Raw genomic sequence first — 25,778 nt, 5'->3', positions numbered from 1 at the left:
GGGGGCGGGCTCGGGGTGGGGCTCAGCGGCGGAAGTAGCGCCGCTGGGAGATCTCCTTCCGCTCTGAGGAGTTGCCTGGCCGTGGAGTGGGACTGCAGCTGAGGCAGGAAGAGTGGGGACCGTGGTGACATGAAGCAGGTGGGTCCTGCAGCGGTCACTGGGACCGGGTGGTGGTAGGAGAGCTGTCTCTACCCGACGGATCCCGCTTCCCTCCCGGTTGTCCGTCTTTGGTTCGGTCCGACCCTTCCCACACCCCTCGCGCTCCGGGTTCCGCCCCCTTCCTCTTCACTCGCTGCTGCGCGCGCAGGGTTGGGGAGGGTGTCTTGGGTCCTTACCCAAGAGGGTCGGGAGGACTTGTGCGGTCGCTTTCCTAAGCCTTCTTTATAGTAAAAGGAGAGGCAAGGAGTCGGTATCTGAGTATTATGGGGCACGATTGGGTGTGGGAAGGGGTCAGAATCAGGGAAAAAACATACTAATAGGCTGCCTCTCTGCCACCCACTGTTTCCCACAACTTCCGTTGGAAACATCCACGCATAACTTCCCAATGATATCAGAAAGGCCCTTTCAACTTTTCTCAGAAGTGCCTGGCTACTGTTGCCTCTCATTCCTGACATGCTTCCACCCTTTAAACTCCCCAATATTTCCTGTTTTTTCCTCTTACCTCTCTGACAAGAGGTCAGAAGTACTGCTTTACATTCTCTCTGGCCCAACCCGCCTCTCTGTACTCTGATCTTGGATGGCCTCATCTACTGTTGTAGCATCAGGTCCACGACCACTGAATATCCAGATTGATGATACCAGCAAATCCCCTTCCTGGGTCTCCTAATTAGCTGTCTGTCAATTATGCCTATGGGATACCTCCACTTCAGGAGGCACTCACATGTTTCAAACCTGAGCTGATCTTTTCTCTGTAAATTCTTCCACTCTTGTCTTTATCCAGGAGAAAAGCTCTGGAATTGTCTTAACATCCTTTATCCTGTTTGCTCAGAGGTACCAGTGTGGCTGACTCCCTGAACCTTCTCTGTCACCACCCTTGTTGACGTGTCTCGACGTTTCCAGCAGCTTATGTCCTAACAGCTTGCAGACAAGTCTCCAGACTCTAGCTCTTGCAAGCTTTTATATCACGAGTCTGACTATGTCGCTGACTGAGGAGAGTGCTCTGTGCTCACGTTTACTGTAAGATGTGCCTTGCTCACAAAGGGTTCTTCTCATCTCCATGCCTTTGTATACATCATTACCTCTTTCCTCTCTGATCTGCTGGGCCTCCTTCTGACTTATCCTTTAGTGTCCAGCTCAGACAGCACCACCTCCACACCACCCTCCTCCACCCCAGAGGTTGGCCACCCTGCCCCCTGTGTCCTCTGAACACCCATAGTATCGTGGCTGTGCTGTAGACCCATGCACCAGGCTGCCTGAGTTTTGATATTGTTTTGAGACCTCGATGAAGTCAGTGTCTTCCTTTCTTAGTTTGGAAGATGACGATAGTAATATGCCTTATCATGTCTTGTGTAAGACACTCGAGTTCACTGGTTATGACTTAATTTCATAAGCTACTTGAGAATGATTGGTATGGCTTTCTCCTCATTTTGTCTCTGGGTTCTAAGTGAAATCCTGGACTCACTGGGAACAGGATCTGGATCCTACTGAATAAAGATTCAGGGGTGAAAAAGATCCAGGCTTTAGAGTTTTGTTTCCAGCGCTGCCAAACAAAACAAAACAGCTAGCCTGGCACACTGGTGGCATACTCCTTTAATCCCACCTTCACGAGGCAGAGGTAGGTGGGTCTAACCTGGTCTACAGAGTTCCAGGATGACCAGGGCTACACAGAGAAACCCTGTCTTGGAAAAAAAAAAAAAAGGCAATGGGAGTGGTGGGGGTTGGGGTTAGCTGGAGAGGTCACTCAGTAGTAGAACATTTGCTCTTGACCATGAACATCTCTTCAGTCCTTTGCTGTTCATGCCTTCATGGATGCCCATCCCCCATTTCTCCACCTGAGATTGATTCTACTGGGCCTTAGAAAGTCCCTCCACCCTGTGGCTTCACTTCCTCTCACTGTAGCCCAGGTCCGATGTTTCTTTCTCTGGGAGACACGGGCCCTTGTTTATACATTTCTGGAAGCTCCCATCACATCAGGCCAGCGTGGATTTATGTCAGTCTTCCTCACTAGCTCTGGTGACCCTGATAGACTAAGCCAGAGTCTGTCACACTGCAGACTCTCCTGTGTCCTGCTGTTAGCTGAGCTCACACACACCTGGGCTCACTGGAAGATTGCAGTGTGGGTTAAGACCAGAAAATCTTGTGGCTGGATGGCTCCTCTCATTCTGTTGAATGGTAGTGTTTTTTGCCTCCTTTCTGCAGATGAGGAAGCTGAGCCTTGTGGGAGGTTGGTTCAAGTCACTCAGTAGAGATTTAAAGACGTGTAGCTTAATTTTAGATGCATAGCCATGTCCCAGGCACTGCCTCTGTCCCAACATCCAGGAGAGCAGCTGGCATATCAGTGGGACAGAGGACAATGGATAGCATGCCATTTTGTTAGCTGTGTGTTCCTCTGAATGTTTTCTGGCTGGAGTACGGAAAATGTAGGCTTTTGTCTGGCCAGAGCTGGGCCTGGGACGAGCCTGTGTGCTCAGGCCTTTTTGTGAAAGAGCTCACAACTTTCTGAGGTGCTGGCCCTTTCCAGAGTGACTCTGGGAACTTGACTTCCTCAGCCTTAGTTTTTACCCAGGATCATTAAAGAATGGAGTGGAGTCTGACTCACCAGCCCCTGAGTGGGCCAGAGGTCACAGAGCCACTGAGCTAGGGGAATCCTAGAAGGGCAGGGTGGGGGCAGGGGCTAAGCAAGTCTGACATATGTGGTGGGCTTTCCAGTTAGTGTGTGGTCAGAACCACGTCTAAGAAGGAGTGACCGGTTCCTGTGCTAGTCTGACTCTCCTCTTCCTACGTAACCCAGGGAAAGGGGAAATGGAAACTACTTTGGGTTTGCAGTCATGTTTCTCACTGCTGCTGTGTGCCTTGTTCTCTTCAAACTTTCACGGCCAGGGGCCTTCACAAGCCCACTGTGGGTGCGTGGCTAGGGAGCCTGACATCAGTCCTACCTAGGCTGAGGGCAGGAGTCAACGAACAGGAGAGCTATCCCTGATAAACTTCCTGAGGCAGAGTCCTCCTAACCAGCAGGCCAGACGGCCCTTTGGTTTGGGCACAGTGCCCTGCTGCATCTGCCTGGCTCTGGCCTGCATCCCTTGGCGGGGAATGGTAGGGGGAGCGGTCAGAACTCACACTTCTGTAGAACAGGTACCATGCAGGTGGAATTTCTCAATCCTTCAAGCTCACTTAGGTAGGTCCTCTCTGATCTCCATTTTACAGAGAAGGACGCTATGGATGAAACTCAGTGACTTGAACAAGGACACAACTCAAGAAGGGGTGGCCCTGGGCTTTTGATTTCAGGTCTAATGCTGACCCCAGATCTCTCCAGTTCTGGGCAGAACTCACTTCTGTAGAACAGCTTACTTAATAGATAACCTGTGGCTTGCCACTGTGACCTGGGCAGCCAAGGCTCAGGTCTAGCGATGAGATAAGCGTGGTTCTGACCTGGAGTCCTGAGGTCAGAAGAACTCGGACGGCAGAGGAAAACTTTGCTCTCTGGCAGTGGAGGAGGTTGTTCTGGAATGAGGAAGTGAGGCACCTGCTGTGCCATGTTTGGGAGCAGCCCTCAGTTGTATGGGGGTCAGGTATTAAACCCCACATCTAGAGAAGAGACCAGGGTCCCTCCTCCTTCTCAATGTTCCTTATCCAAGGGACTTAGCTCACCTAGGCCCTTTTCCTTGCATTGCCACAGGGCAGCCACCCTGCATGCAGGTGCCTGGGAAATCAGCTCCCGTGTCGGCTGTGGAGGAGCTTCCTGGGCCCTGAGCAGGGCAGGATGCTGGATGAGCAAGATCCAATTTCAGGAAGATTGCTTTGAGGGCTGGGCACGAGTAACCCTGTGCATCCCAACACGTGTCTGGGAGAGAAGTCTGTAAATAATCATCCGCACATTTCCTGGTATGCTTCTCAGGGAGTGCAGCAGTGGGCAAGGCTGTTCTCGTGGAGTGTAACTTCCAGCATGAGAAAATGGCAGGAAATCCAGAAGACAGCAGTGTTAGAGTAAACAAGTGTTGTGACCAAGAAGAAAGCTAAAGAGGAGATGTAGCTTGAATAGGAGGCTCCAGAAAGTTCTCTCTACAGGGTTGCATCCACAGAAACCAGAATGGAGCAAGGGGACAGCAGTATAGGAGTCCCGGATGGAGTCAGAACCAAGTTATTGTGTCCAGGGACAGCGGAGACCAGTGTGGCTGGAGTGGAGAATTTAAGGGGGAAGAGACAAAGGACGGGCGTGTGCCGTGGGCCATGGTGGGGACTGTGGCTTTTACTCTGCTTGCTCTGGAAGCTACTAGAGGATTGGGACTTTGGGAGATGTCTGACCTTACAGGGTTCCTGTGGCTGTTGGGTTAAGAGTAGCCTCTGGTCAAGTACAAGGAGGAAGGAAGGAGATAGAGCCATGAGAGATGGCTCAGGGGGGTGACATGGGGGTAATTGGGAAGAGGGTATGTACTGGCTGGATTTGGGAGGACCAGCCCAAAATTTTGTTGGTGGTGTGGATATGGCAAGAGTGCCCTGGGCTCCCCTGCTGAGCTTGTTGGGAGCTGGTGAAGCCTCCTGTGTGATAGGTCTCAGCTCAGTGGAAAGACCCCTGGGGTGGGTCAGCTGTGCTCTTCTCTAAGGTTTCCATGGGCAGGGTTTGTCTCTTCCTTCCCAGGGGGCTATCCTTACCTCTCCTGGTAGGGTGTGTGATGAGTGTGGGAGATTGTGTATGGGGTGGTTCCGAGGGCCACTACCAGCTGGGGCTGCTGCCTGTGTGCTTGCAGCAGGACAAAGACCAGGGCTGACCCAATACCCAGTCCTGACCCAAAGACAACTCACTGATTTTTTTTTTTTTTTCTGTAGAAGAGGCAGGTGTGTCAGGGATGTTCTTTGAGCCATCTCTGCAGGGCCAGTAGGTACTGATGTTTCTCCCATTACAGCAGAGGGGGATTCACTCCGAGAGAAGTGAGAAGCCAGGGCTCGATCCTTCTCCCAGCCTGGAGCCCATTTCTCAGCTGGCTTCTCTGACTCCCCTGAATGTACCCTCAAGTCCCCCATAGCAACCCCAAAGACTTATATTTTTGGGGGCACACAGAGCCTCCTGGGGTAGACTGCCTGTCTGGCCTTAGGAAGTATTTGGAATTCTTACAGAATCCACTGTTCCGGACACTTCTGTTTCTTTTTATTACCAGGCAGTTAAGGTAAAGACAGGTGTTCCCAGTCCACAGGTACAAGAGCAGAGGCTTAGCCAGTAAGTGACAGGAGCCGTGGCACACACTTGTCTTGGGCAGGAGGTGCCCGCTGGCAGCTGCAGTCCACAGGATATGGAGCTGCAGGCAGGCGGCTGGGGCCTCTGGCCTGGGGAAGAACGCTATAAGAACCCTCTCTGTGTTCCTGACACTTCAAGGCCCACTTTTCATGGTTGGGGTCTTCCTATCTGCTTCCCCCATCTCCATGGGAGGGTGACAAGAAGGGCTGGTGTCAAAGAGCCATCCTGGCACACTCCCTAAATCCTCCACAGGGAGCCAGCACAGACCAGCTTCTGCCCCCACCTTAACCTGGGGATCTACCTATGCCCGGAGCGGGAGTCACTTGTCCTTTGCATGACCAGGGATGGGAATGAGGGGCTGGAGAGCTTGCTTTGTGCCACCCCACAGATTGGTTGTATAGTACAGCTTTGAACCCAGACCTTTCAGGGTGGCTTTTACTATCTGTCACGACCAAGCTCCCTGTTTCCCTTTAATGTGCTACACTTGTACCTCAGCCTCTGATCAAGCCCTGGCCTCCCCTCCCCTCTGACACGTGTACAGATAGCATCCCTGGGATATAAGAATTTTAATGCCTCTAGTGGTTATAGAACTAAGCTGTAAGACTTGGGGTGGGTTTGGGGAGAAGCCAGTAGGCAGGAGAGGGAGCAATCAATATGTGTGATAAAATATGTAACAAAAAATTTACCAATTTAACACTCTTAAGTGCATAGTCCAGGTGTGATATATATTATCTCCGGCTGGAGAGAAATGGCTCATCAGTTAAGAGCACTTGGTGCTTTTCTAGAGACATGGAGTTCATTCAGTTCCCAGTATTTGGCAGGCTCAAAACTGCCTGTAACTCACCAGGAGTAGTGCACATGCCTTTAATCCCAGCACTTACAAGGCAGAGGCAGGTGTATCTCTGAGTTCAAGACCAGCCTGGGCTACAGAGCGAGTTCCAAGATAGACAGAGCTGCACAGAGAAACCCTGTCTTGAAAAACCAAAACCAAAAAAATAACAAAACAAAATAAGCTGCCTGTAACTCCAGCACTGAGAATCCAACACCCTCTTCTGGCCTTCAAGGGCACCCACATGCATATATACATACCTATAAGTAATAAAATAAATGCTTTAAAGAATACATTTTAGGAGGGGCTGGATAGGTGGCTGAGCGATTAAGAGCATGGACTGCTTTTCATGTATTTTTTTTTTTTTCCGAGACAGGGTTTCTCTGTGTAGTCCTGGCTGTCCTGGAACTCACTCTGTAGACCACGCTGGCCTCAAACTCAGAAATCCGCCTGCCTCTGCCTCCCAAGTGCTGGGATTAAAGGCGTGCGCCACCACCACCCGGCTACATGGACTGGTTTTCAAGAAGACCTGAGTTCAAGTCCTAGCATCCACCTGCATGGAAATTTACAAACATTTATCACTCCAGTTCCCAGAGACCCAGTGCCCTCTTCTGGCGTCTGAGGGCACCAGACATGTGTGTGGTGCACAGACATACATGCAGGCAAAACACTCACATACATAAATAACATTAAAGAAAAAAACCAGCTTAGGGCCAGGGACACAGCTCCATTGTAGAATGTAGCAAACATGGAACACTAAGCTTAGTCCCCAGCGCTGTATAAACGGGTGACACTCACCTGTAATCCCAGTGTGTGGGAGGTAGAGGCAGGAGGACCAAACGCTCATTGTTATTCTTGGCTACACTGTAAGTTTGGGTCCAACCAGAGATACATGAGATTGTGTCTCAGAGAAGAAAAGAAATACATCTTAGAAGCGGTAGCTGCAGTTCAACGCAGCCCTCCCTCAGTGTGTGAGATTCTGGGTTACATCTCCAGTACTGAGAAAAGTTAAAATGATGGCGTTGAGGAGACCGAGTCTCAGGAAGGTTCTGCTGTGCCCCAGACCACAGGGCCAGGCTCTGAGTGCTCTCCTCAAGTCCTTTTCATTTTGCTTATTTGTTTTGCTTACAGTGCTGGGTCTGGTTGTGTTAGGCATCTGTGCTTTACCACAGAGCTGCATCCTTTGCATCTGCCACAGTCCGATGCTCAACTCAGCATCCCCATTGAGAGCTGGGCTTTTGCCAGTGTGTCCCAGGGCCAGTAAGAGAGCAGGTGAGGTTGCCATGACTCCTTCCTCCGGAGCCACAGGAGCTGATCCACTGTGCTCACACACCTGCCTCCACCCCCCCACCCCCACTTCCTCCTCTTCCAGCTCCTGTCACCCTCCCAGCCTTCCCTCTGCTTCCTCTCCACTCTCTCAAGCCTTCACAGCCCAGCTTCCTCAAGCACACAGGTGTCAAGTCTGCAGCCATCCCAGGCGGACTGCCTCATGCTAAGTGTGCTCTTCCCTCCTGACACCTCCAAAGGTGCTTGGGCGGTGCTGTGACAGTAGGCAGTGGGCTGGGGGTGGGGCGGGAGTGCTGTTCCTAGGGGTTCATTTCTGCCTCCTTCAGGCTGTTCTGGTAGCTGTAGGCCTCTGCCCTCTGGGCCAAACAAGTGCTTGGGGGACTCCTCAGGGTAGGTCTGGGTCAAGGTGGTTTTTACTGTGAGCCAGACGCTAGCCTGGCTACCAAAGCCTTTTGAAGCCACCCGAGTGAGTTGAGCGTCAGTCACACTGTGTCCCAGGAGTTCTCCAGGGCCATGCTGGACTGGAGGGAAGGCTGATGTGCAGGTCTCTACTGCACCTGCTGCCCACAGCAGACTAGACTTGGGTTTTTGTAGCTTAAGGATAGAAACTTATGCGTGCTAAGCGTGCCCTCTACCCTTGAGTACCCCTGGCTACCAGAAAGCTGATTTTTTATTAGCTTTTTAATCTAAAGAGTTAGATAAAGCTCCATTTATTTATTTATTTGCTTACTTATTTATTCATTCATTTATGTATTTATTTTCTCTTGCTTAGAAGCAGAAGTTTGTAAATAGGCCTTGTCACAGGGGCTCAGAGTCAGCCTCAGTCTCCTGGGGACCAGTGCTCTAGCTCTTTGTGGACTTCGAGCTGCTTGCTTTTTTTTTTTTTTTTTTTTTTTGAGGAGGGTGGCTTTTGGCCAGCTTCCCCTCAGCCGCTCTCTAAGCCCCAGTGCATGGCTCCCACGTGCTGGCATCTTCAGCTCTCCAGGACCCCCAGCACCTCTGCTCTCAGCCCCATCTGAGTCTCTCACCGCCACAAGGATGTCTGGGTTTGAGTGTCAGGGTGGTTGCTGCTCCAAGCCTGTCTCACACCCAAGCTGCTGCCACCCAAGTCCTGTGCCCAGGGAAGGACGGGAAAGCCAGGGACAAAGATAGACAGACAGAGGACCAGGAGTGGAGAAGCCACAGTGCTTAGAAGTGAGATTGGAAAAGAAAGGGAGAGATACAGAGATGGTGAGAGGTGCTCAGAGCGGCTCCGGGATGGGAGAGAACTAGACAGGAAGGCCCAGGCATGGGTGACAGTATTTCCTGTAGGCTGTGGGCAAACAGACGTTCTCATGCGTTACTGCTAGGAATGCCAACTGCCAGGGGAATCTGGCAGTACCCAACCCAACCACGCATGAGGGATGACCCAGCAGTCCTGCTTCTAGGGAATCTGTCTGGATGGTACACTCCCGACAACGTGGATGCGTACACAGACACACGTCATTCAGTGCCGTGTCTCTGGTCATTACAAATATAAACGGTTGTTCATAGGACATGGATCCGGTAAGAGGGAATTCATCTGTCAACTGCAGCTAGGCCTTGCCAAGCACGTGCAGAGCCCCGTGTCGATCCCCAGTTAGAGAGTGGGGAGAGAGGTGTATAAATAGAGAACCAAGGCTCCTGTCGTAACTTGACTGTTAATCCCAGCTCTCAAGAGGCAGCAGTGGATTTTGAGTTTGAGGTCAGCCTGGCCTATGTAGGGAGATCTAGTCTTTAAAAAAAAAAAAAAGTACCACTGGGCAGTACTTGGGAGGTAGAGGCAGGCAGATCTCTAAGTTAGAGACCAACCTGGTCTACAGATCAAGTCTCAGAACATTCAGGACTATACAGAGAAACTTTGTCTCGAAAAATTAAAACAAAATAAAAAGTACCAGTCAGTTCTGTAGACAAATGAAGAATTCCTTTCTAAAGCTGGGTGTGATGGGCTGTAGCTTAGCTGGGAGGGCGTGCACATGCATTCAGCCCCCATGACCACATGCATGGTGGTGCGTACAACTCATCTAGCCGGTGAAGGCAAGAGGATCAGAAACTCCAAGGCATCCTTAGCTGTATGTAATCCAAGGCTTGTTCTTAGATACATGAACCCCTGTCTCTAAAAACAAAATAGGGCTGGTGAGATGGCTCAGTTGTTAAAAGAGCTTGCTGCCAAGACCGATGAGCTGAGTTCTACTCCTGGGGCCCCCGTACGGTAAGAGGCGAGAACCAATTCCCATGAGTTCTTTTCTGACCTTGGCGTGCATGCTATATGACACATGTGTCCCCCATGAACATGTATACGTGCACACCCAAAAGAATAAGCTGAGAGATGTCTCAGTGGCCAAAGGTATTCTCTCTTCTTCTAGAGGACCCGGGTTCATGCCCAGGGTAGTGGAGCACACCTTTATGCCAGCACTTGGAAGGAGAGGCAGGAGGCTCTCTGTAAGTTCAAGGGCAGCCTGGTCAACATAGTAAATTCCAGGACAGCTAAAGCGACATAGTGAGACATTGTCTCAAAACCTGAGTTCAATTCCCAGAACCCACATGGCAGCTCACAACCTCAGTTCCAAGGGGTCTGACACCCTCTTCTGACCTCCATAAGCCCTAGACACGCCATACATGCAGGCAGACCACCTGTACACACCACACATTACAATCACAATTTTAAAAACCGGACATGGTTATAGATTGTGTTGTATCCCTGAAAGGGGATGTGTTGGAGACCTAACACTCCCGTGCTTCAGGGTGTGACCTTAGAGAAATGGGGCCATCACAGATGAGAAGCAGTCACCCAGGAGCAAGTGGACCCCTAATCTAAAAAGACTGGTTCTGTGTGACTAGTGTCCCCTGACAGAGCCAGGGAGAGTGCTTTGTGAGAGTGTGGCAGAGACAGGCTGCGTAGAGAGCTCCAGCCAGGGAATGCCAGATTGCTGTGCACCACCAGAAGCATGGGTGCCAAGCACCGCAGACGGCCCTGCTGGCACCTTGATTTCAGACTTGTAGACTCTGGAAGCTTGGGAGGGCATGGGTGTTCTATTTTTTAAAACTTGTTGTTTGTTATGTTTTCTTCTTCTCTTTACTTCCTTGTATTCCTGGGGGTTGAACTCTGGGGTTGTTGCACATGCTAGTCAGGTTCTATTTCTGGGCTACATCCGCACCCCAGATTCCTATGGAGAGTTGTTCTGGGTTTGGGGTTTTGTGAAGCAGATGAGGGAGAGGCTGGATCTCACTGTTTCCCTGGCTGGCTTTGAACTCCTCTTCTTTTTTCCTCAGTTGGATTATAAGCACAGTTACTCTGCACAGCTCAGATTCCTCTTTCATACAAGCTGGGCTGAGGGCACAGCTCAACTGACAGAGTGTTTTGTTCCCAGCATGCACTAAGCCCTGGGTTCAATTCCCAGTTCTCAAAAGGTGGCAGGAAGATCAGAAGTTCAAGACTGTCCTTGGCTCCAAAGGCCTGGGCTACACAAGACCCTGACTTCAAACAAGGAGGCAAGCAAACATCTAGGAGAGAGATAAAAGAAAGAGGAAAAAAATAAAAGTGAATTCTAAGCCACTCTGAAATGCAGACAAGAAAGAGACAGGAGGAGATAGAGAGAAGACACAAGAAATGTCACCAGCCCTGGAGCTGGGACTAGTCCCAGTGCGCGATGTATGTGCTGAGTCTGTAGTCTGGCCTCGAGCCACCGGTAGATGTGGAGAGTCCCAGTGCCCTGGTGTCACATCCCCTCCTCTGATGGCTCTCTTCTGGAGCCGAGCCCAGCTCTCCCCAAGTACGCTCTAGGAGGTTGTGTACAGGGGAGTCCTTGGGTCTGGAGCCGGCTTGGGGTCTCTACAGAGAATAATCCATCTGCTTCTATTTGTGGAGGGATGGACCTTCTACTGGCCACAAACCTGGTCCCCTTTAGGACTTGGTAGGTTAAGGACCCGAAGGTGGCAGACAGAAAAGAGGTTTAACAGAGACAGCATCAATAGATCAGAAAGGGGGGTGCTCCATCCTCCTTCTGCAAATCAGGGACAAGTAAGTATCTAGGACTCACTCCCCTTCACTAGCCAAACACCCCCCCCAACTCTCAAGATGTTGTGTTGATACCTGCTGGAGCTGGCCAGTCTCTCCCAACAGGCCTTCCTTTCTCTCACCCAGGGGACGTTGTCCCTTGTAGCTCAGCTGATTGGTGCAACAGGGACCCTAGGCATAGGGCCTTCATGGCGTCAAAGGACTCAGGCTTACTTTGCCTGTGTAGTCCACCAGAGTCCCGCAATTGCACAGGGTGTTCAGGGCTAGATCAGTGCCCTCAGCCCGGAGCCTTGACTATCTCACCCGTATGAAGATCCATCCTGTCCTGCTTGGGCGTGACTGTGGCCTTGGCCATGAGGACACTGGGCAACCACAGTGGGCTAGCCTTGGCCATGTGGAAGCTGGGCAACCACAGTGGGCTTGTCTTGGCGGTGGTGGGATCGGGATTAGTCCCATTTCTCCCTGCTGCGCCTCATGGAACTGAGGGTCGAGAGACCTTCTGGAGTGTTCACTTATCCAACAGTCAGTTACAAGGTACCTGCTGTGTGCCAAGCGCGGTGCCAGGCTCATGGGGGACAGCAGTGACCAAGTCAAAGTCCTATGCCTACCCTTGATGACACCGTCCAGTGGGACCTGACTGAAGACCCAAGTGGCTGTTCTAAGTCAGAATGGGATGCTGCCCAGCTAGAAGAACTTGGCAGAGTGCCTACCCTACCTCACCCCTCTGCCAGGACTTGGGGAGCTGAGGGAGGATAGGAGGTGGGGAAATAGCAGGTTCCTGTCTTCCTCCAGCTGCCTTGTGAAGAAGGGGCTGTTGAACGTGAAGAGTTGATAGTAGTTGGGCCTAGGACGGGGTGTTAGAGAACAGAGACTGAGATGTCAGTCAGCCAGGCACACTAGGACGCTGCTCCCTGACTGAGCCCCTCCCAGTTGCCATGGATTAGGGGTGGAGGGGATGGCTGCTGGAGGGAGTGTGCTTTGTGCTTTGAAAACAAAGAACAGAGCCTGGGGCCTCTTCTCCTGGGGTGGGGGCGGAGGCCAGCCAAAGGCTGTTGACAGGACCCAAGGCTAGCCTCAGTCTGTACAGGAACAGGCTGTGTCCCAAAGATTCAGAGGCCAGTAAGTGCCCTCTTGGGGATGCCAGAACTTGCAAGCTGCAAGACAGAGCGGGGGGGGGGGGGGGGGGCAGGGGGTGCTCAAGTCTTGCCAGCTAGTGCAGTGTGGTGAGTGAGGGGACTTACACAGAGCTGTGGGCCTTGGTGGAGGGCTAGGAGTACCTGGGGTTGGTATGGAAAGGAGTGGCATTCCCAGGACCCTGACAGCCACTTCCCTCTTCTCCCAGCCCTGCCGCTGAGGCTCCATTGTCCCCACTTCAACGTGGGGGGCCACCAGGATGAGCAAGCTGCCCAGCGATCTGACCTGTGACTTGGAGCGCAGTTTGCCAGCCCTGGCCTCCCTGGGCACCTCACTGTCCCACAGCCAGAGCCTCTCCTCACACCTCATCCCACCGCCTCTGGAGAAGCGCAGGGCCATCTCTGACGTCCGCCGCACCTTCTGCCTCTTCGTCACCTTCGACCTTCTCTTCATCTCCCTCCTCTGGATCATCGAGCTAAATGTGAGTGGGAACCTGGGGTCCGTGTTTTGAGGGGGGCAGGCCCCTGCTTCTTAGTTCACCCACTTGGCACATGGGAGGAATACCTCACCATGCGGTTGATTATCTGAGTTAATGAAGGAAGGGAAGTAAGAATAGCCATATTTACTTTCCACATAGAGACGACGGGGCCTGAGGGTGGGGGACCAGAGGGGTTGGCATTTGTCCTAGACTCCCAAGAGCCTGAAAGAGCCTAGTTGAACAGATCTCTAGCTCCTAAGCTATGCGGTTAGCCTATTCCCCATACTGCCCCCTAGCGGGGACTCTGCAAACAGGACAAGCACCTTCCTACAGCCCGGATGGGGACATTTTCCCTTCTCCCTGGCTCACTTTGCTCTCTGGCTCAAGTCTATCCATTTACTCAGCAAACATGCTTTGAGGTCCTTCTGGGTCCTGCTGTGCTAAAAGCAAAAACGTGGGGCAAAAACTTCAGTTCCTGGTTGGTGGCGCTGGCTTTGGGGACGGCTGCCTGACGGCCTGGAGATGAAGCTGCCTCACAGTTCAGCATCCACATCCGAGCCTCCCTTACAAAATCAGGGGCCCCCAAGCAGGGTACCCCAGACCTGGGCCAGCCTCAGTTTCCTCTTTGTTAACTGTGGGTTCAGTGCCCCTGTCAGAGGTAAAGTTGACAAAGGTCCTTTTTCCAGGCCCCAAGCTTGGTCTTTCTTGATATCAATGACTAGTTTGGGAAAGGGGTTAGTTAACAGCAAGAAGGACAAAAAATAAATTTGGCTCTGGTCTTGTTGAGCTGGAGGGTGGGGAAGGGCTCTGAAGGAGGGTGAGCACCCATGTGTATCCGAGATGAACTGGTACCCTTGGGGTGATGCAGGCACCAGTGAAGAGGGCATTGGGTCATCTTACTGGTAAGCAGCTGAGCTCCTAAGGTCCTAAAGTATCTTCCTTTTGAAGGTCCCAGCTAGCAACCGAGCAACCCCACATCTCACCCACACCCCTAACTGAATACATATTTTATAACCAGAGAAGACGTGGGGAAACGTTGATAATTTTGCTTTTGAGATTCTTTGGCTGACAGCTGCGATTGCTTAGGAGTCACCGTGCATCCCTGGGAGCTTGTGCAGAGTGGTAGAACATAGCCCACAAACACACTGCCTTCTGGAGTGAGAGAGTCTCGGAGGACTGGGTTTACTGCCTAGCAGAGTCAAGGCAACATTCCACTTGGCAGACAAAGGGAGACAGCGCGTGCATAGCCCTGGCTGTCTTTGAACCAGTGATTCACTTACCTCTCAGCCTCTGCTGGCAGATAATCTGTATAGGAGTGTGCCGACAGTGTTATAATTTCAGTCTTTTTGTTTTATTTTCTGATTTTGAAGAGAGAGAAAGAATGTGTGTATATATGTGTATGTGTATATGCATGTATGTGTGTATGTATGTATATATGTATTTGTATATGTGTATATGTATGTATGCATGTGTGTATATGTGTATGTATATATGTGTATATATGTATGTATGTGTGTGTATGTATATGTGTGTATGTGTATACATGTGTGTGTGTGTGTTGGGGAGCACATCTCTTAAAGAATCAGCTCTCTTTTCCATCCTCACATGTGTCTGATGAAGCGTAGATGGTGGGGTTTGTCTGCATCCCCGGGCAGCAGGCACCTTTACTAACAGCCATCTTGTTTGTCCTACTTAGGAGCTTTTAAAGGTTTCTAGTACTGGCTCACCCCAAGATCCAAGCTCTGTGGGCTGAGCTTTTAACACATGGCCCCAAGCTGGATGTGACACACATCTGTAATCCTAGTATTTAGGAGGTAGAGGCAGGAAAACTAGGATTTCAAGGTTACTGTTGTCTGCATAGTGAGCTGGAATCCAGCTTGGACTAAACAGACCCTGGGTCAGAGAAGCTCCTCCAAGAAATCCCTCCAGAATTCAGATGACCTGCAGAGTAGGAAGACTCAAGTCTAGCTGGTCATCAGAGAGGATTTTGGGGCTCCATTACCACAGTCCTCCCCTCTCCCGAGGGGCTGGCGTCTTCATTCCCCATGAGGAGTTGGGATACAGTCTGGTTCTTGGAATCTGTCCAGATTCCCTTGTCTCTCAGATCCCTGGACATTGGCGTCTGAGCCAAGGTGTTAAGTGTCTTGGTGACAGTCCATGGTGGGCTGGGCAGGGACGGAGCAAGCACTGCTGGACCGACTTGTCACGCTGGCCTCTGGAGGCTCAGCGCAGCAGGGTTGTGATGGATCTCACTCATTAAGCACAAACCTAATTGATTGATTTGGCACCTGGGGCTCTGTCTGACACCACCACCCTCCCAGCCCCCCTCGCCCCACTCAGATGGTGGCTGGCAAGATGGAGAACCAGAGAGTGAGAAGAGAAATGAAATTATAAAACAGGCAGTCCCCAGGACCCATCTACTAGCTCTGCCTGCGTCTGCCATCTCCCCTGCACAGCCCACAGGCCTCTGGGCCTGTATCTCCCTGGACAGTGTACTCGAACTCAGTCTGGCCTGTGTGGGCTGCTGAGATCCTTGAGGGACCAAACTAGTGTCAGAGGTCATGGGCTGCTGGCCCGGTTCCCTTGTTGCTTCATGAGCCCTCTTGGGTGGTGGCTTGTCATTTCTAACTCTTCTCCAGATGCCCTTGGCAGGGGCTCCTCTCCGTTCTGGGGGAGGACCATCCTTCAGGTCAGTCCTGCCCCCAGAGCCCTTCCTATCTGCCTCTGCAGACCAACACTGGCATCCGGAAAAACCTGGAGCAGGAGGTGATCCGCTACAGCTTTCAGAGTTCGTTCTTCGACATCTTTGTGAGTGACCTCAGGCTCCCAGAGAGCTCAGCAGAGCACCTCTACCTGGGTTCTCCTCCACCCCACATCTAGTCCGGTAGGGGGAAATCAGCTCACCCTCTGGCAGCCCTCAGTCTTCACAAAGCTCCGAAGTGGGCCCCACCTTCAGAGAGCCCAAGGTAGGGGCAGGGAGATAAGATTCTAGAGCAGTTTACGTACAGTTTCCGCCAAGGAAATGCTGAGCTCTGTCCTCGCCTGAGGTGAGGTTACCTGTATGGGAGGGAACCGCTAGAGTGTCGGGGAGCTGTGCAGTAGGCTAGGGAAGCCAGCTGGCCTCTGATGTACTCCCCTCCCTGCACCAGGTTCTGGCTTTCTTCCGCTTCTCTGGGCTGCTCCTAGGCTATGCTGTGCTCCGGCTCCAGCACTGGTGGGTGATTGCGGTAAGATGCCATCTGCGGCAACTCCGAGGCCTTCCCTGGTCAGGGCTGGTGTGAGGGGTGTGTGGAGAGGGCGCCCTCCCCAGCCTTCGCCTTCCCTCCTGCCCCACTTTGTGCCCAGCAGGTCACCACACTGGTGTCCAGTGCATTCCTCATTGTCAAGGTCATCCTTTCTGAGGTCAGTGGCTCAGGATCTCGCTGGTCTGATAGACATCCAGCCTGAGGGTGGGCTTCTCTTCTGGAGGGTTTGGGGTGTCTGCTCCTGCTGTGTTGGAAAGAAGGGAATCTTCTTCCTCATTATTTGCAATGAGTCATCCTTACTGTCTTCCCTAACTTACACCTCTGTCACCCTAAGGGTCAATAATTCTATACCTACACCTCTACCTAATCTATATCTGTGTATTTGGAGTCAGGGACTGTACCCCTTGCTTGGGGTGGAACTTACCGTGTAGACCAGGCTGGCCTTCAACTCACAGAAGAAGTCTTTCTGCCTCTGCTTCCCCAGTACACTACCCCACATAGCTCTCTTTTCCATTAAAACGGGATTTCATATGCTGGTAACCATGAACTTCTATCCTCCTGCCTCTACCACCCCAGTTTGGATTCCAAGCATGTACCGCTTTGCTGATTTATAAAGTGCCGGGGTGGAACCCAGAGCTCTGTACATGTTAGGCAAGCCCTGTGCTGCCTGAGCCACACCATCTAGCCAGAATCAGCTTGTCCTGCCACAGACATAATTCATCTTAGAGTCATGTGCCATAGCTGGTCCCTAAACAGCTGGCACCAGGAATAGGGTATATCTAGTCTGGCTAGCCAGAGCTGGTGGCCTCAGGAGAGGGCTCTCGGTTTGGGGGAGCCCTTGCCATGGGGTTCAGTCTTCTCCTCCTGTCTCAGTTGCTCAGCAAAGGCGCCTTCGGGTACCTGCTCCCCATCGTCTCTTTCGTCCTGGCCTGGCTGGAGACCTGGTTCCTTGATTTCAAAGTCCTACCCCAGGAGGCTGAAGAGGAGAGATGTGAGTCTAGGGGTTAGGGCCTGGGTGACCTGGTTTCTGAGAGGGTCCTCTCAGCTCCAAGAAATGCCTTAGTCTGAGCCTCTGACCACTTGAGCTGCCTCTCTGAGCCCTAGATGGGGAACTCTTGGTCTGGGCTGATGGCTGCCCATGCCTCTCTTTCTGCAGGGTATCTTGCTGCCCAGGCTGCTGTTGCCCGTGGACCCCTGCTGTTCTCTGGTGCTTTGTCTGAGGGCCAGTTCTACTCTCCCCCAGAATCCTTTGCAGGTGAGAGCTGCTGTGTAGGGAGCTGCCTTCAGGGAGGAGTCGTGTGGGGAGCCAGGTAGGCTGGGCCTGTTCTCTCTGTTCCTTCTCAGGCTCCCTGGGGAAAGCCAGCAACCGTCTCCCACACACTTTTAGCCCCCACATTCTCGCACTCATGTGTGAACCCCACCACCCCCTACTCTCGCTCCCCACCTCTGTCCTCTGCTCTTGTTTTTAACAGGGTCTGACAATGAATCCGATGAGGAAGTCCCTGGGAAGAAAAGTTCCTCTGCCCAGGTATTCCTCTGCCCACATCTACCCCACCCTTGGAACGGGTCAGTGCTGGGCTCTCTCAGGCTGGACAGAAATCCCAGCAGAAGGTAGACCTTGGTCTGAGTGTGAGTTAGTAACTGTTGGGAATATCTGCTCTGCCACTGGCTAGTCAGGCCCGCTGACCCGCCCCATGCCTGGGGACTCAGGAACAGCAGCAATTCTGCATGCCACAGAAAGCATGCAGGGCCAGGGACAGCAACCCGGACCCCACATCCAGCTGGGCTGGCCTCTGGAAGGGTTGTGGAATGTGTGGAGAAAGAACAGGCTTGGAGCAAAGAGAGCATAGGCCCCCGACTGACCTCTTCTGTTCCCCTGGCCAGGAGCGGGAGTATATCCGTCAGGGAAAGGAAGCGACAGCAGTGGTGGATCAGATCTTGGCCCAGGAGGAGAACTGGAAGTTCGAGAGGAGTAATGTAAGGAGCCCCGCCCAGCCTGGCTTACCTGTGTGTGGTAGGAGTCGTCACGTCACCCCTTTTCTGAGCCCTGAGAAGTGAACCCAAGGGCTGAGTAAACTGGAAGCATGTCCTGCCCCAGGGAGGTGGTGGGGTTCTGTAGTAGCTGTCGTCTGGGGTCAGCCATTCAGCAGGAGGCTAAGCTGGCCTGGATTTCGTCTCTCCGTTTCCCACAGCCCAGGCCTCACCTCCCTGATGTCTGGATCCCTGAGATCCAGGTTCTGAGGGGAAGCCAACCTCTGTCCTGTGTGTGATATTTTGGTTCGTGATCAAAACAACATTATCTAAAACGATTGCAGAGAGCCAGGGAAGCAGGGAAGCAGGGAAGCATGCCCAGGTCCTGCTGGCCAGTTCCTCTGGCAGCCCTTGGCAGCTTGGAGCTGTGCTTCTGGTTTCTCCTGGTTGCAGTCACAGCTGAGCTCCTGCCTTTCAACGTGAGCGCAGCGCGGGTCTCTGCACGTGCTCTTGCCTGCCGGAACAACCTTGTTCTAAGAGCTGCTAAGATGTCCCTAGACTCTGGAGCTTTCACTAAGCTGCTGGAAACCTACCTTGCCTGTCACCTGTTCCTGGGCCCAAAGTCCCCCTTACTCACTGGTGCCCTCCACCCTCCTCCCTGTCACTCTCTGTCCTTGCCACAGGAGTACGGGGACACTGTGTACACCATTGAAGTTCCCTTCCATGGCAAGACCTTCATCTTGAAGGTGAGTAAGGAAGGGGTCCCAGAGACACCTGCTCTGTCTGAAGTGCTCCTGTTAAGTCTCCCGACCAGAGGAGGTTGCTTTTCTGGCATCACTCACCCGTGACCCCCTCCTGCAGACCTTCCTGCCTTGTCCTGCTGAGCTGGTGTACCAGGAAGTGATCCTGCAGCCCGAGAGGATGGTGCTATGGAACAAGACGGTGACTGCCTGCCAGGTGAGCCACCCAGGTCCTGCCTGCCATCTCTTCCCACATGGACCAGGGCACAGTCATACCTTCTTGTACGCATTTTCCTCCAGAGGCTAGCTAGCATCTCTAGCGTCTACTTATGAAGTAGGTGCTGCTGTGGTTGCCCCAAGAGGCAAGAAGGCTCAGTGTGCTTACCTTGTACCCAGCTCTGGGCCTGCAGGTAGCAGTGGCTCTTAGTACAGTGTCCCCAGCTGGGAGGCTAGTCCGGAGTTCTGAGGTGCTGGGGCAATGTAGGGCTCCCCCTGTACCTCAGAGCTCCCTGGTTGGCCTTTAGATCCTACAGAGGGTGGAGGACAACACCCTTGTCTCCTATGATGTGTCATCCGGAGCCGCAGGTGGCGTTGTGTCCCCCAGGTGAGCACCCAGGTCCTCTCCTCTCAGCCAACCCCCCCGGGGGCCCCCCCCCCCGCACTCAGGACCTCTGTGCTAACCTGCCTTACCCCCAGGGACTTCGTGAATGTCCGACGTATTGAGCGGCGCAGGGACCGATACCTTTCATCTGGCATTGCCACCACACACTGCTCCAAGCCCCCCACGCACAAATACGTCAGGTGAGTCTGGCCTGCCTTAAGCTGTAAACAACTCGGGGTACAGTGTATAGCTGGACAACTCTCCTCTGGCCCACCACACCGAGGCTGAAGCCGTGTTCTAGTCCCTGCTTACCAGGCCCTGTCCATTCTAGCCTAACCCTGCTAATCTTCTGCCTGCCACTGTGCCACCACCCCGAAGCTAGAGGGGGTGTGTGGAGTGGGCGGCTGGCTGGCTGGGATAGTCCCAGGAACGGGCTGAGGAGTGGATGGCGCTGGGTTCTGAGCTCACCTTCCCCTTCCCGTTCTCACTGCCCTGTCTGTGTGGATGGAGGGGAGTGGAGTTTACGTTCTCTTGCTTGTGGAATGTGGGAGGGTACCCTAGCATTCCCTCCTGGCTCATCCAGACCGCAGTGCCGGGGTGCCAGGTAGATCTTACGTCCTCAGGAGGTGAGGACTTTTCAAGGAGTTGAGATTAGGGCTCTCTCTGCCTTGCAGCAGTGACCTGGCCTTGCTAGGGGATTGGCAGGCTGTGTCCTCTGTGTCACTTCTTTATCTGTGGCTTAAGTGTGCTCAGCAAAAAGGCCATGGGAGGTGAACAGTAGCCTGTGGGCCAGCTGCCTCCTGAAAAGACGCCCTCTTCTGGAGGCCATGATGCTGGATGGGGGTGATGGGAAGTGCCAGCCTAGGCCCCTGTCTCCCAGTTACAGCTTACTGGACATGTCTGTACTGAGCAGAGAGGGGCTGATTGGTGGTGAACTCCCTGCTGGCTGGGGTAGACAGGGTGAGTGGGGGCAGAGGGCAGGTCCTGCTGCCCCTGGCACCGGCTCTGGGCCAGATTGAGGCAGGGAAGTAGTTCCTAGACTGTCCCTTTCACTATAGTCCAGCTGGGCCAAGGATGGAGGCGAGGACAGCCGGGCACTTGCTTTGTTCAGCAGCCCTTCCCTGTGTATTCCTCTCCTTAGGGGAGAGAATGGCCCCGGAGGCTTCATTGTGCTCAAGTCAGCCAGCAACCCCCGGGTCTGCACCTTCATCTGGATTCTTAACACAGATCTCAAGGTGAGGCCGCAGCAGGGAGCAGCATGGCTATGGAATGCAGTCTGGCTGCTGTGTGGGAGTGGCTCCTCTCTGCCTTACTCAGGGACCCCCAGTTCCAGTTCCAGTTCCAGTTCCTGTACTGGATTGATGGCCAGGTCCAGGTCGCCTTCTAGCTTTGAATTGTGGGAGACACGTGACCTCCTCTTTCACTCCTGATTCCTAAGGCCCCAGGAGGGATGGCTGGCTGCCGGCCCACCCCTACCTGTGTCTGTTTATGTGGCTAGTGCCAAGACCTGGGTACAACATGTTCCTCCTTCCAGGAACAAGGGGAGAGGGGGGCCCAGGCAGATTCCAGAACTGCATCTGCCCCTGGCCCAGGGTACCCCTACTAATGCGGGCTGTTGAGAGACCCTGCTGAAGGCGAACTGTGAGGTAACTTTCTCTGCCTTCCCCAGGGCCGCCTGCCTCGGTACCTTATCCACCAGAGCCTTGGGGCCACCATGTTTGAATTTGCCTTTCACCTGCGGCAGCGTGTTGGAGAGCTGGGGGCCCGAGCTTGACCGAGTCCCCTCGCTACCCTGCGGGCCAGGGTTCTGTCCACAGCCTCCGGAGCCAGAAAGTGGAGCTATTTGGGTTTCCTGCCGCTCATGAAGGACTTTGTGCTACGCAGCAGGTGGCACCTCATTCCCTGGCTATAGTCCTCCACTAAGCCATACTGCCCAGGAACAGGGTCCGAAGCAGTTGTGGGGTTGAGTACCTGGACTCGGGGTTTCCCAGACTGAAGGAGCCAGGACTGTCGTGCCTATACTGACGTAAAGTTTCTGCCTTCTGGAGAAGGAGACTGCCCCCCATGCCTTAGACTTGGTCACAGAGGACCTGGGCTTGGGTGGGGCAGGAGAGCATCCTGTTGCCAGCGTGAAGGTGAGGAAGCTCTCTTAAGTTTTGTACCATTAGTGAAGGGGTCTGAGACCCTAGTCCACACACATCGTGGGGACGTAAGGCAGAGGACGGCACTGCATTCCGGCCTCTCCACGCCCTTACACTCTACTGGGGCCTTCCTGGGGACCTTCGTAATGATTTGAGCCAATTAAAAACCTGAAATAAAAAATAAAAATGCAGGGTGTGGTGGTACATTTCTTTAATCCCAGTCCATGGGAGGCAAAGGCATCTTTGAGTTTGAGGCTGGCTTGGTCTGTATAGTAATCTCTAAGACTCTCTAGGACTGCTCAGGTAGACCTGTCTACTCACAAATTAAAATTCATTCAAACAAAGAAAAAGCTTTGTTGCCAGGCGGTGGTGGTGCACACCTTTAATCCCAGCACTTGGGAGGCAGAGGCAGGCGGATTTCTGAGTTCGAGGGCAGCCTGATCTACAGAGTGAGTTCCAGGACAGCCAGGGCTACACAGAGAAACCTTGTCCTGAAAAAAAAAAAAAAACAACAAAGCAAAACAAAAAAAAACCTTTGCTTGCTGTGAGGCCTTGGTGTGATCTTCACTGCAAAGCTAAGCCTGGTAGCCCTTGACAGCATCCAGCCTGTCACTAGCACCCAGGGTGAGCAGTTTCTAGGTTCCCCTTTCCTGAAAGGTTCTACTGATAGGTCACAGGCTCAGGTCTGCGTGCAGCTCAGTGCTGGAGGTTGGGAAGATGTCTACTGAACCACAGCAGGCCTGAAGGTGGCACCTGGGCTTCAGGGTTACTGAGGTACCTGTGGCACCCCAGACACGGACCCTGAGTCTACATGGTTCACCTTGGCCCTGTGCTCCAACAGTCCTCACAGTGGAAGTAACTTGAAACCTGGGTTCCAGGGCCAGTCAGGTCCCCTCTCTGTCCTCCCCTCCCTCCATAGAGGCTTCTGAAGGAAACTTAGCTTGGAGCCAGCTGGATTTTTCTTGGTCCTGGCTAAGTACAAGACCCTGGGCAGCCCTTCCTTGAGCCTCCATTTCCTGTTTTGTCAAGAAAGGGGACCAGGCCTGTAGTGTTGTGACGTGAATGCTGTACAACGTGGGCCAAGGCCTCAGGGTTGCACCATTCTGAGTCTGATAGGAGCTGAGCGCACTCGGCTGTCTGCTGCTTCCAGGGCCTTTGCTCACTTGTTCCTCGTCCCTGCCCCGCCCCTGCCCCCTTTCCCGGTTTCACCTCCTCATCCACCAGCTTCTTGTACCATGAATTATACCCTGGGTGCTTAGGTGATCTCATGACATCTGTTTCCTCTGAGAGAGAGACAGAGACAGAGAGATATCCCTCACAGGGCAAGAGACAGAGAGATATCCCTCACAGGAGCTGCCCAGTCCCAGAGTTCATTCCACTGTGGCCAGAAAAGCAGAGAAAGGGAGACTTGGAAAGAGACAGGGCCTGCTCCATGGTTATATAAACTATAGCCAGTTTGAGGCTGGTCTGGGTCTCCTAACCCTGCTCAGTGGACTGTCTGTTTCTGCCTCACTGTGTTTCTCCCCATGCAGGCAGCTGGGAGGGGGTGCCATCTCTCTCTTACCTCCTTCATCCTAACTGGTGGTATTTAGGAGACCCCTTCTCTAATGATTGGCCCTGGGGAATGAAAGCACACTGAGACTCACCCAGGGATCGGGTGTGGCAGAAATATCGTCTCCCCTGGTGGTATTTGCTGGTTAGGAACTAGGCTTTCTGTACAGGCGCCCTGAAGACTCAGTTACGTGACACTTCTGGTCAAGGGACCTCACTATGGTATGTGCCCTTGAGCCCAGGAAGGGGAGACAATCTGGCAACCGTGGGGCAGAGTGAGGGGGGCATTAGTTCCTGCTTCTCTTGTTCTGTTTACAGACAAGCTGCTGTCCTCCCTGGACAAGGGGGAGCAGGCAGAAGACAGTGCCAAGGTGGCACGGGGCTGGCCATGTGCCTGGTCTGTGGTGGTGTTTGCAGCATGCCAGACACCACGAGGTGTTACTCGGAGGACCCAGACCCCCGACAGAGCATCTTGAAGGCTTTGGAAGCCAACTCCTGACCTGGAAGCAGCCAGAATCTGGGTACCCCCAACCAACCCCCGCCCTGGACTCAGAGCCCCACCACCACCGGTGAGTCTTGGCTCTGCTTATAGCATCTGACGCCAGAGGGGCTGAAAATAGCCCCTGGAGGAGGGTGGGGGAGAAGGGGTCTATTTAAAGGGCTCTGGAGGAGCAGGGCATAGCAGAGGGAGCAAGAAAGAATCATGGCCACTTCAGAGCTGAGCTGCCGAGTGTCTGAGGAGAACCAGGAACGCAGGGAAGCCTTCTGGGCTGAGTGGAAAGACCTGACTCTGTCTACCCGGCCGGAAGAGGGGTGAGTGTGGATCATCTGGAAGTTCTGCCTTGCTCCCCCAAAACACCTGCTGCATATCAGAGTGCAAGCCCCTGAAGTTTCTGGGGCCCCTCCCCTGCTTCAGGGGTCTGGCCATCCCAGGGAGACCCCACTTAGCTCAAGACCAGAGAACAGTTGCTCTCAGTTCACTGTCTTTGTCTCCTTTCCACTTTCAGATGCTCCCTGCATGAGGAGGATACACAGAGGCATGAGACCTACCATCGGCAGGGACAGTGTCAGGCTGTGGTACAGCGCTCGCCCTGGCTGGTGATGCGCCTGGGTATCCTCGGCCGTGGGCTGCAGGAATACCAGCTGCCGTACCAGCGGGTGCTGCCCCTACCCATCTTCACCCCCACCAAGGTGGGAGCCGCCAAAGAGGAACGCGAGGAGATCCCCATCCAGTTGCGGGAGCTGCTGGCCCTGGAGACAGCCCTGGGCGGCCAGTGCGCGGAGCGCCAGGACGTGGCCGAAATCACCAAGCAGCTCCCCCCTGTGGTGCCAGTCAGCAAACCTGGGCCCCTGCGGCGTACCCTGTCTCGATCCATGTCTCAGGAAGCTCAGAGAGGCTGAGAGGGGACTGTGACTCGGGCTCCACTGTGTCTGTCTTGGGCTGGGCACTTCCTGGCTAGGACGATGGAGGAGAACTGCTGGCCATGGCTGCTTTGTAGTTTGCCCAGAGGTGGGGGCTATGGGAGGAGGGAGCCAGAGGCCAGGATGCCTAGGTGTCCTGAGTTCCCACAGGGAGGGGAGCGAGGATGTGGGCACTAGGGGTGAAGAGCTGAGCACGCTCAGCCCCAGAAGAAGGGACAAGAGATACTGGGGAGAGCGAGAGTGAGAGGCCCCTAGAAATGGCCTGTTCAGTGACAGAGCTGGAGTAGAAGGATGTGGATGGTTCTGGGAAGGTGGCTTGGAGACTGGAAGGAGGGGATGTGAAGAGGGGATGTGAAGCCGGGCAGGCCCTCAGCTCCCTCTCTTAGCACTGCAATAAATGCTCAGCCATGTCCCAGGCTTCTTTCTTTCTTTCTTTGTGGTTGGGGGTGTGTGGGCATGAATGTCCCCCATGCGCTTCTGGGAACAGCCAAGCATTTGAGCTAAATATGACATAACCAGAGGGTACACTCCATGCTCATGGGTGGGGTTCAGGGGCAGAGCTGTAAACAGGGTGACTGTCTGGTCCCCTTTCCTGTGCCACTGCCCAGTCCTGGCTTTCCATGTCCAGTTCCTGGCGCTGCAGAGTGTCCAGCAGGCCAGCTGGCATCAGGGTTTGTTTAAATGATATCTGGAGGTTATGGAAGGGGTTGGCACCAGGGCTGTCCTTGGCTGTGCCTTGGGGGTGTGGATGGGGTCAGTGACCCTAAGGCCTGTCAGTTGTAGATCCAGACGGACTCAATCCTTGGCTGGCATCAGGTGTCCCACTGTCCCTGGCCTGGGTAGGAGGACAGGGTTTAAGTTCCTGTCTGTGACCTCTGCAGCTGTCATGATGATTCCTGTCCCTGCCTGAGTGTCTGGCCTTTGGGATAAGAAGGGGCACAGAGGAGGGCTGAA

At 53.4% G+C, this 25,778-nt stretch overlaps 2 protein-coding genes across 2 annotated transcripts; both read left to right on the top strand.

Annotated features, from left to right (window-relative positions):
* Positions 1–22,042, top strand: Stard3 (StAR related lipid transfer domain containing 3). The gene is made up of 15 exons (XM_028755098.1): positions 1–138; positions 12,884–13,156; positions 15,884–15,961; positions 16,303–16,380; positions 16,502–16,555; positions 17,272–17,389; positions 17,555–17,653; positions 17,871–17,926; positions 18,283–18,375; positions 19,053–19,115; positions 19,231–19,326; positions 19,634–19,713; positions 19,806–19,910; positions 20,852–20,945; positions 21,380–22,042. Exons 2-15 carry the CDS (start codon positions 12,935–12,937, stop codon positions 21,482–21,484), a joined length of 1,341 nt encoding a protein of 446 aa, XP_028610931.1. The 5' UTR covers positions 1–138; positions 12,884–12,934; the 3' UTR covers positions 21,485–22,042.
* A 1,709-nt stretch (positions 22,043–23,751) lies between these two features.
* On the top strand, positions 23,752–25,241 carry Tcap (titin-cap). The gene is made up of 2 exons (XM_028755164.1): positions 23,752–24,215; positions 24,410–25,241. The coding sequence occupies exons 1-2, from the start codon at positions 24,106–24,108 to the stop codon at positions 24,801–24,803; spliced, it is 504 nt and encodes a 167-aa protein (XP_028610997.1). The 5' UTR covers positions 23,752–24,105; the 3' UTR covers positions 24,804–25,241.
* Positions 25,242–25,778: the final 537 nt, after the last annotated feature.

This window comes from Grammomys surdaster, unplaced genomic scaffold (assembly GCF_004785775.1).
Source record: "Grammomys surdaster isolate TR1022 unplaced genomic scaffold, NIH_TR_1.0 126048, whole genome shotgun sequence".
Taxonomy (NCBI): domain Eukaryota; kingdom Metazoa; phylum Chordata; class Mammalia; order Rodentia; family Muridae; genus Grammomys; species Grammomys surdaster.
Note: the sequence above shows the minus strand (reverse complement) of the source record. Positions and strands in the feature narration are given on the sequence as shown.

Coding starts and splice junctions, on each gene's coding strand:
- Stard3 (XM_028755098.1), top strand. CDS start 12,935: ATGAGCAAGCTGCCCAGCGATCTGACCTGTGACTTGGAGCGCAGTTTG. Junction 17,390..17,554: donor GGAGGCTGAAGAGGAGAGAT/GTGAGTCTAGGG, acceptor CTCTTTCTGCAG/GGTATCTTGCTGCCCAGGCT. Junction 19,714..19,805: donor GGTGGCGTTGTGTCCCCCAG/GTGAGCACCCAG, acceptor CCTTACCCCCAG/GGACTTCGTGAATGTCCGAC.
- Tcap (XM_028755164.1), top strand. CDS start 24,106: ATGGCCACTTCAGAGCTGAGCTGCCGAGTGTCTGAGGAGAACCAGGAA. Junction 24,216..24,409: donor TCTACCCGGCCGGAAGAGGG/GTGAGTGTGGAT, acceptor TTCCACTTTCAG/ATGCTCCCTGCATGAGGAGG.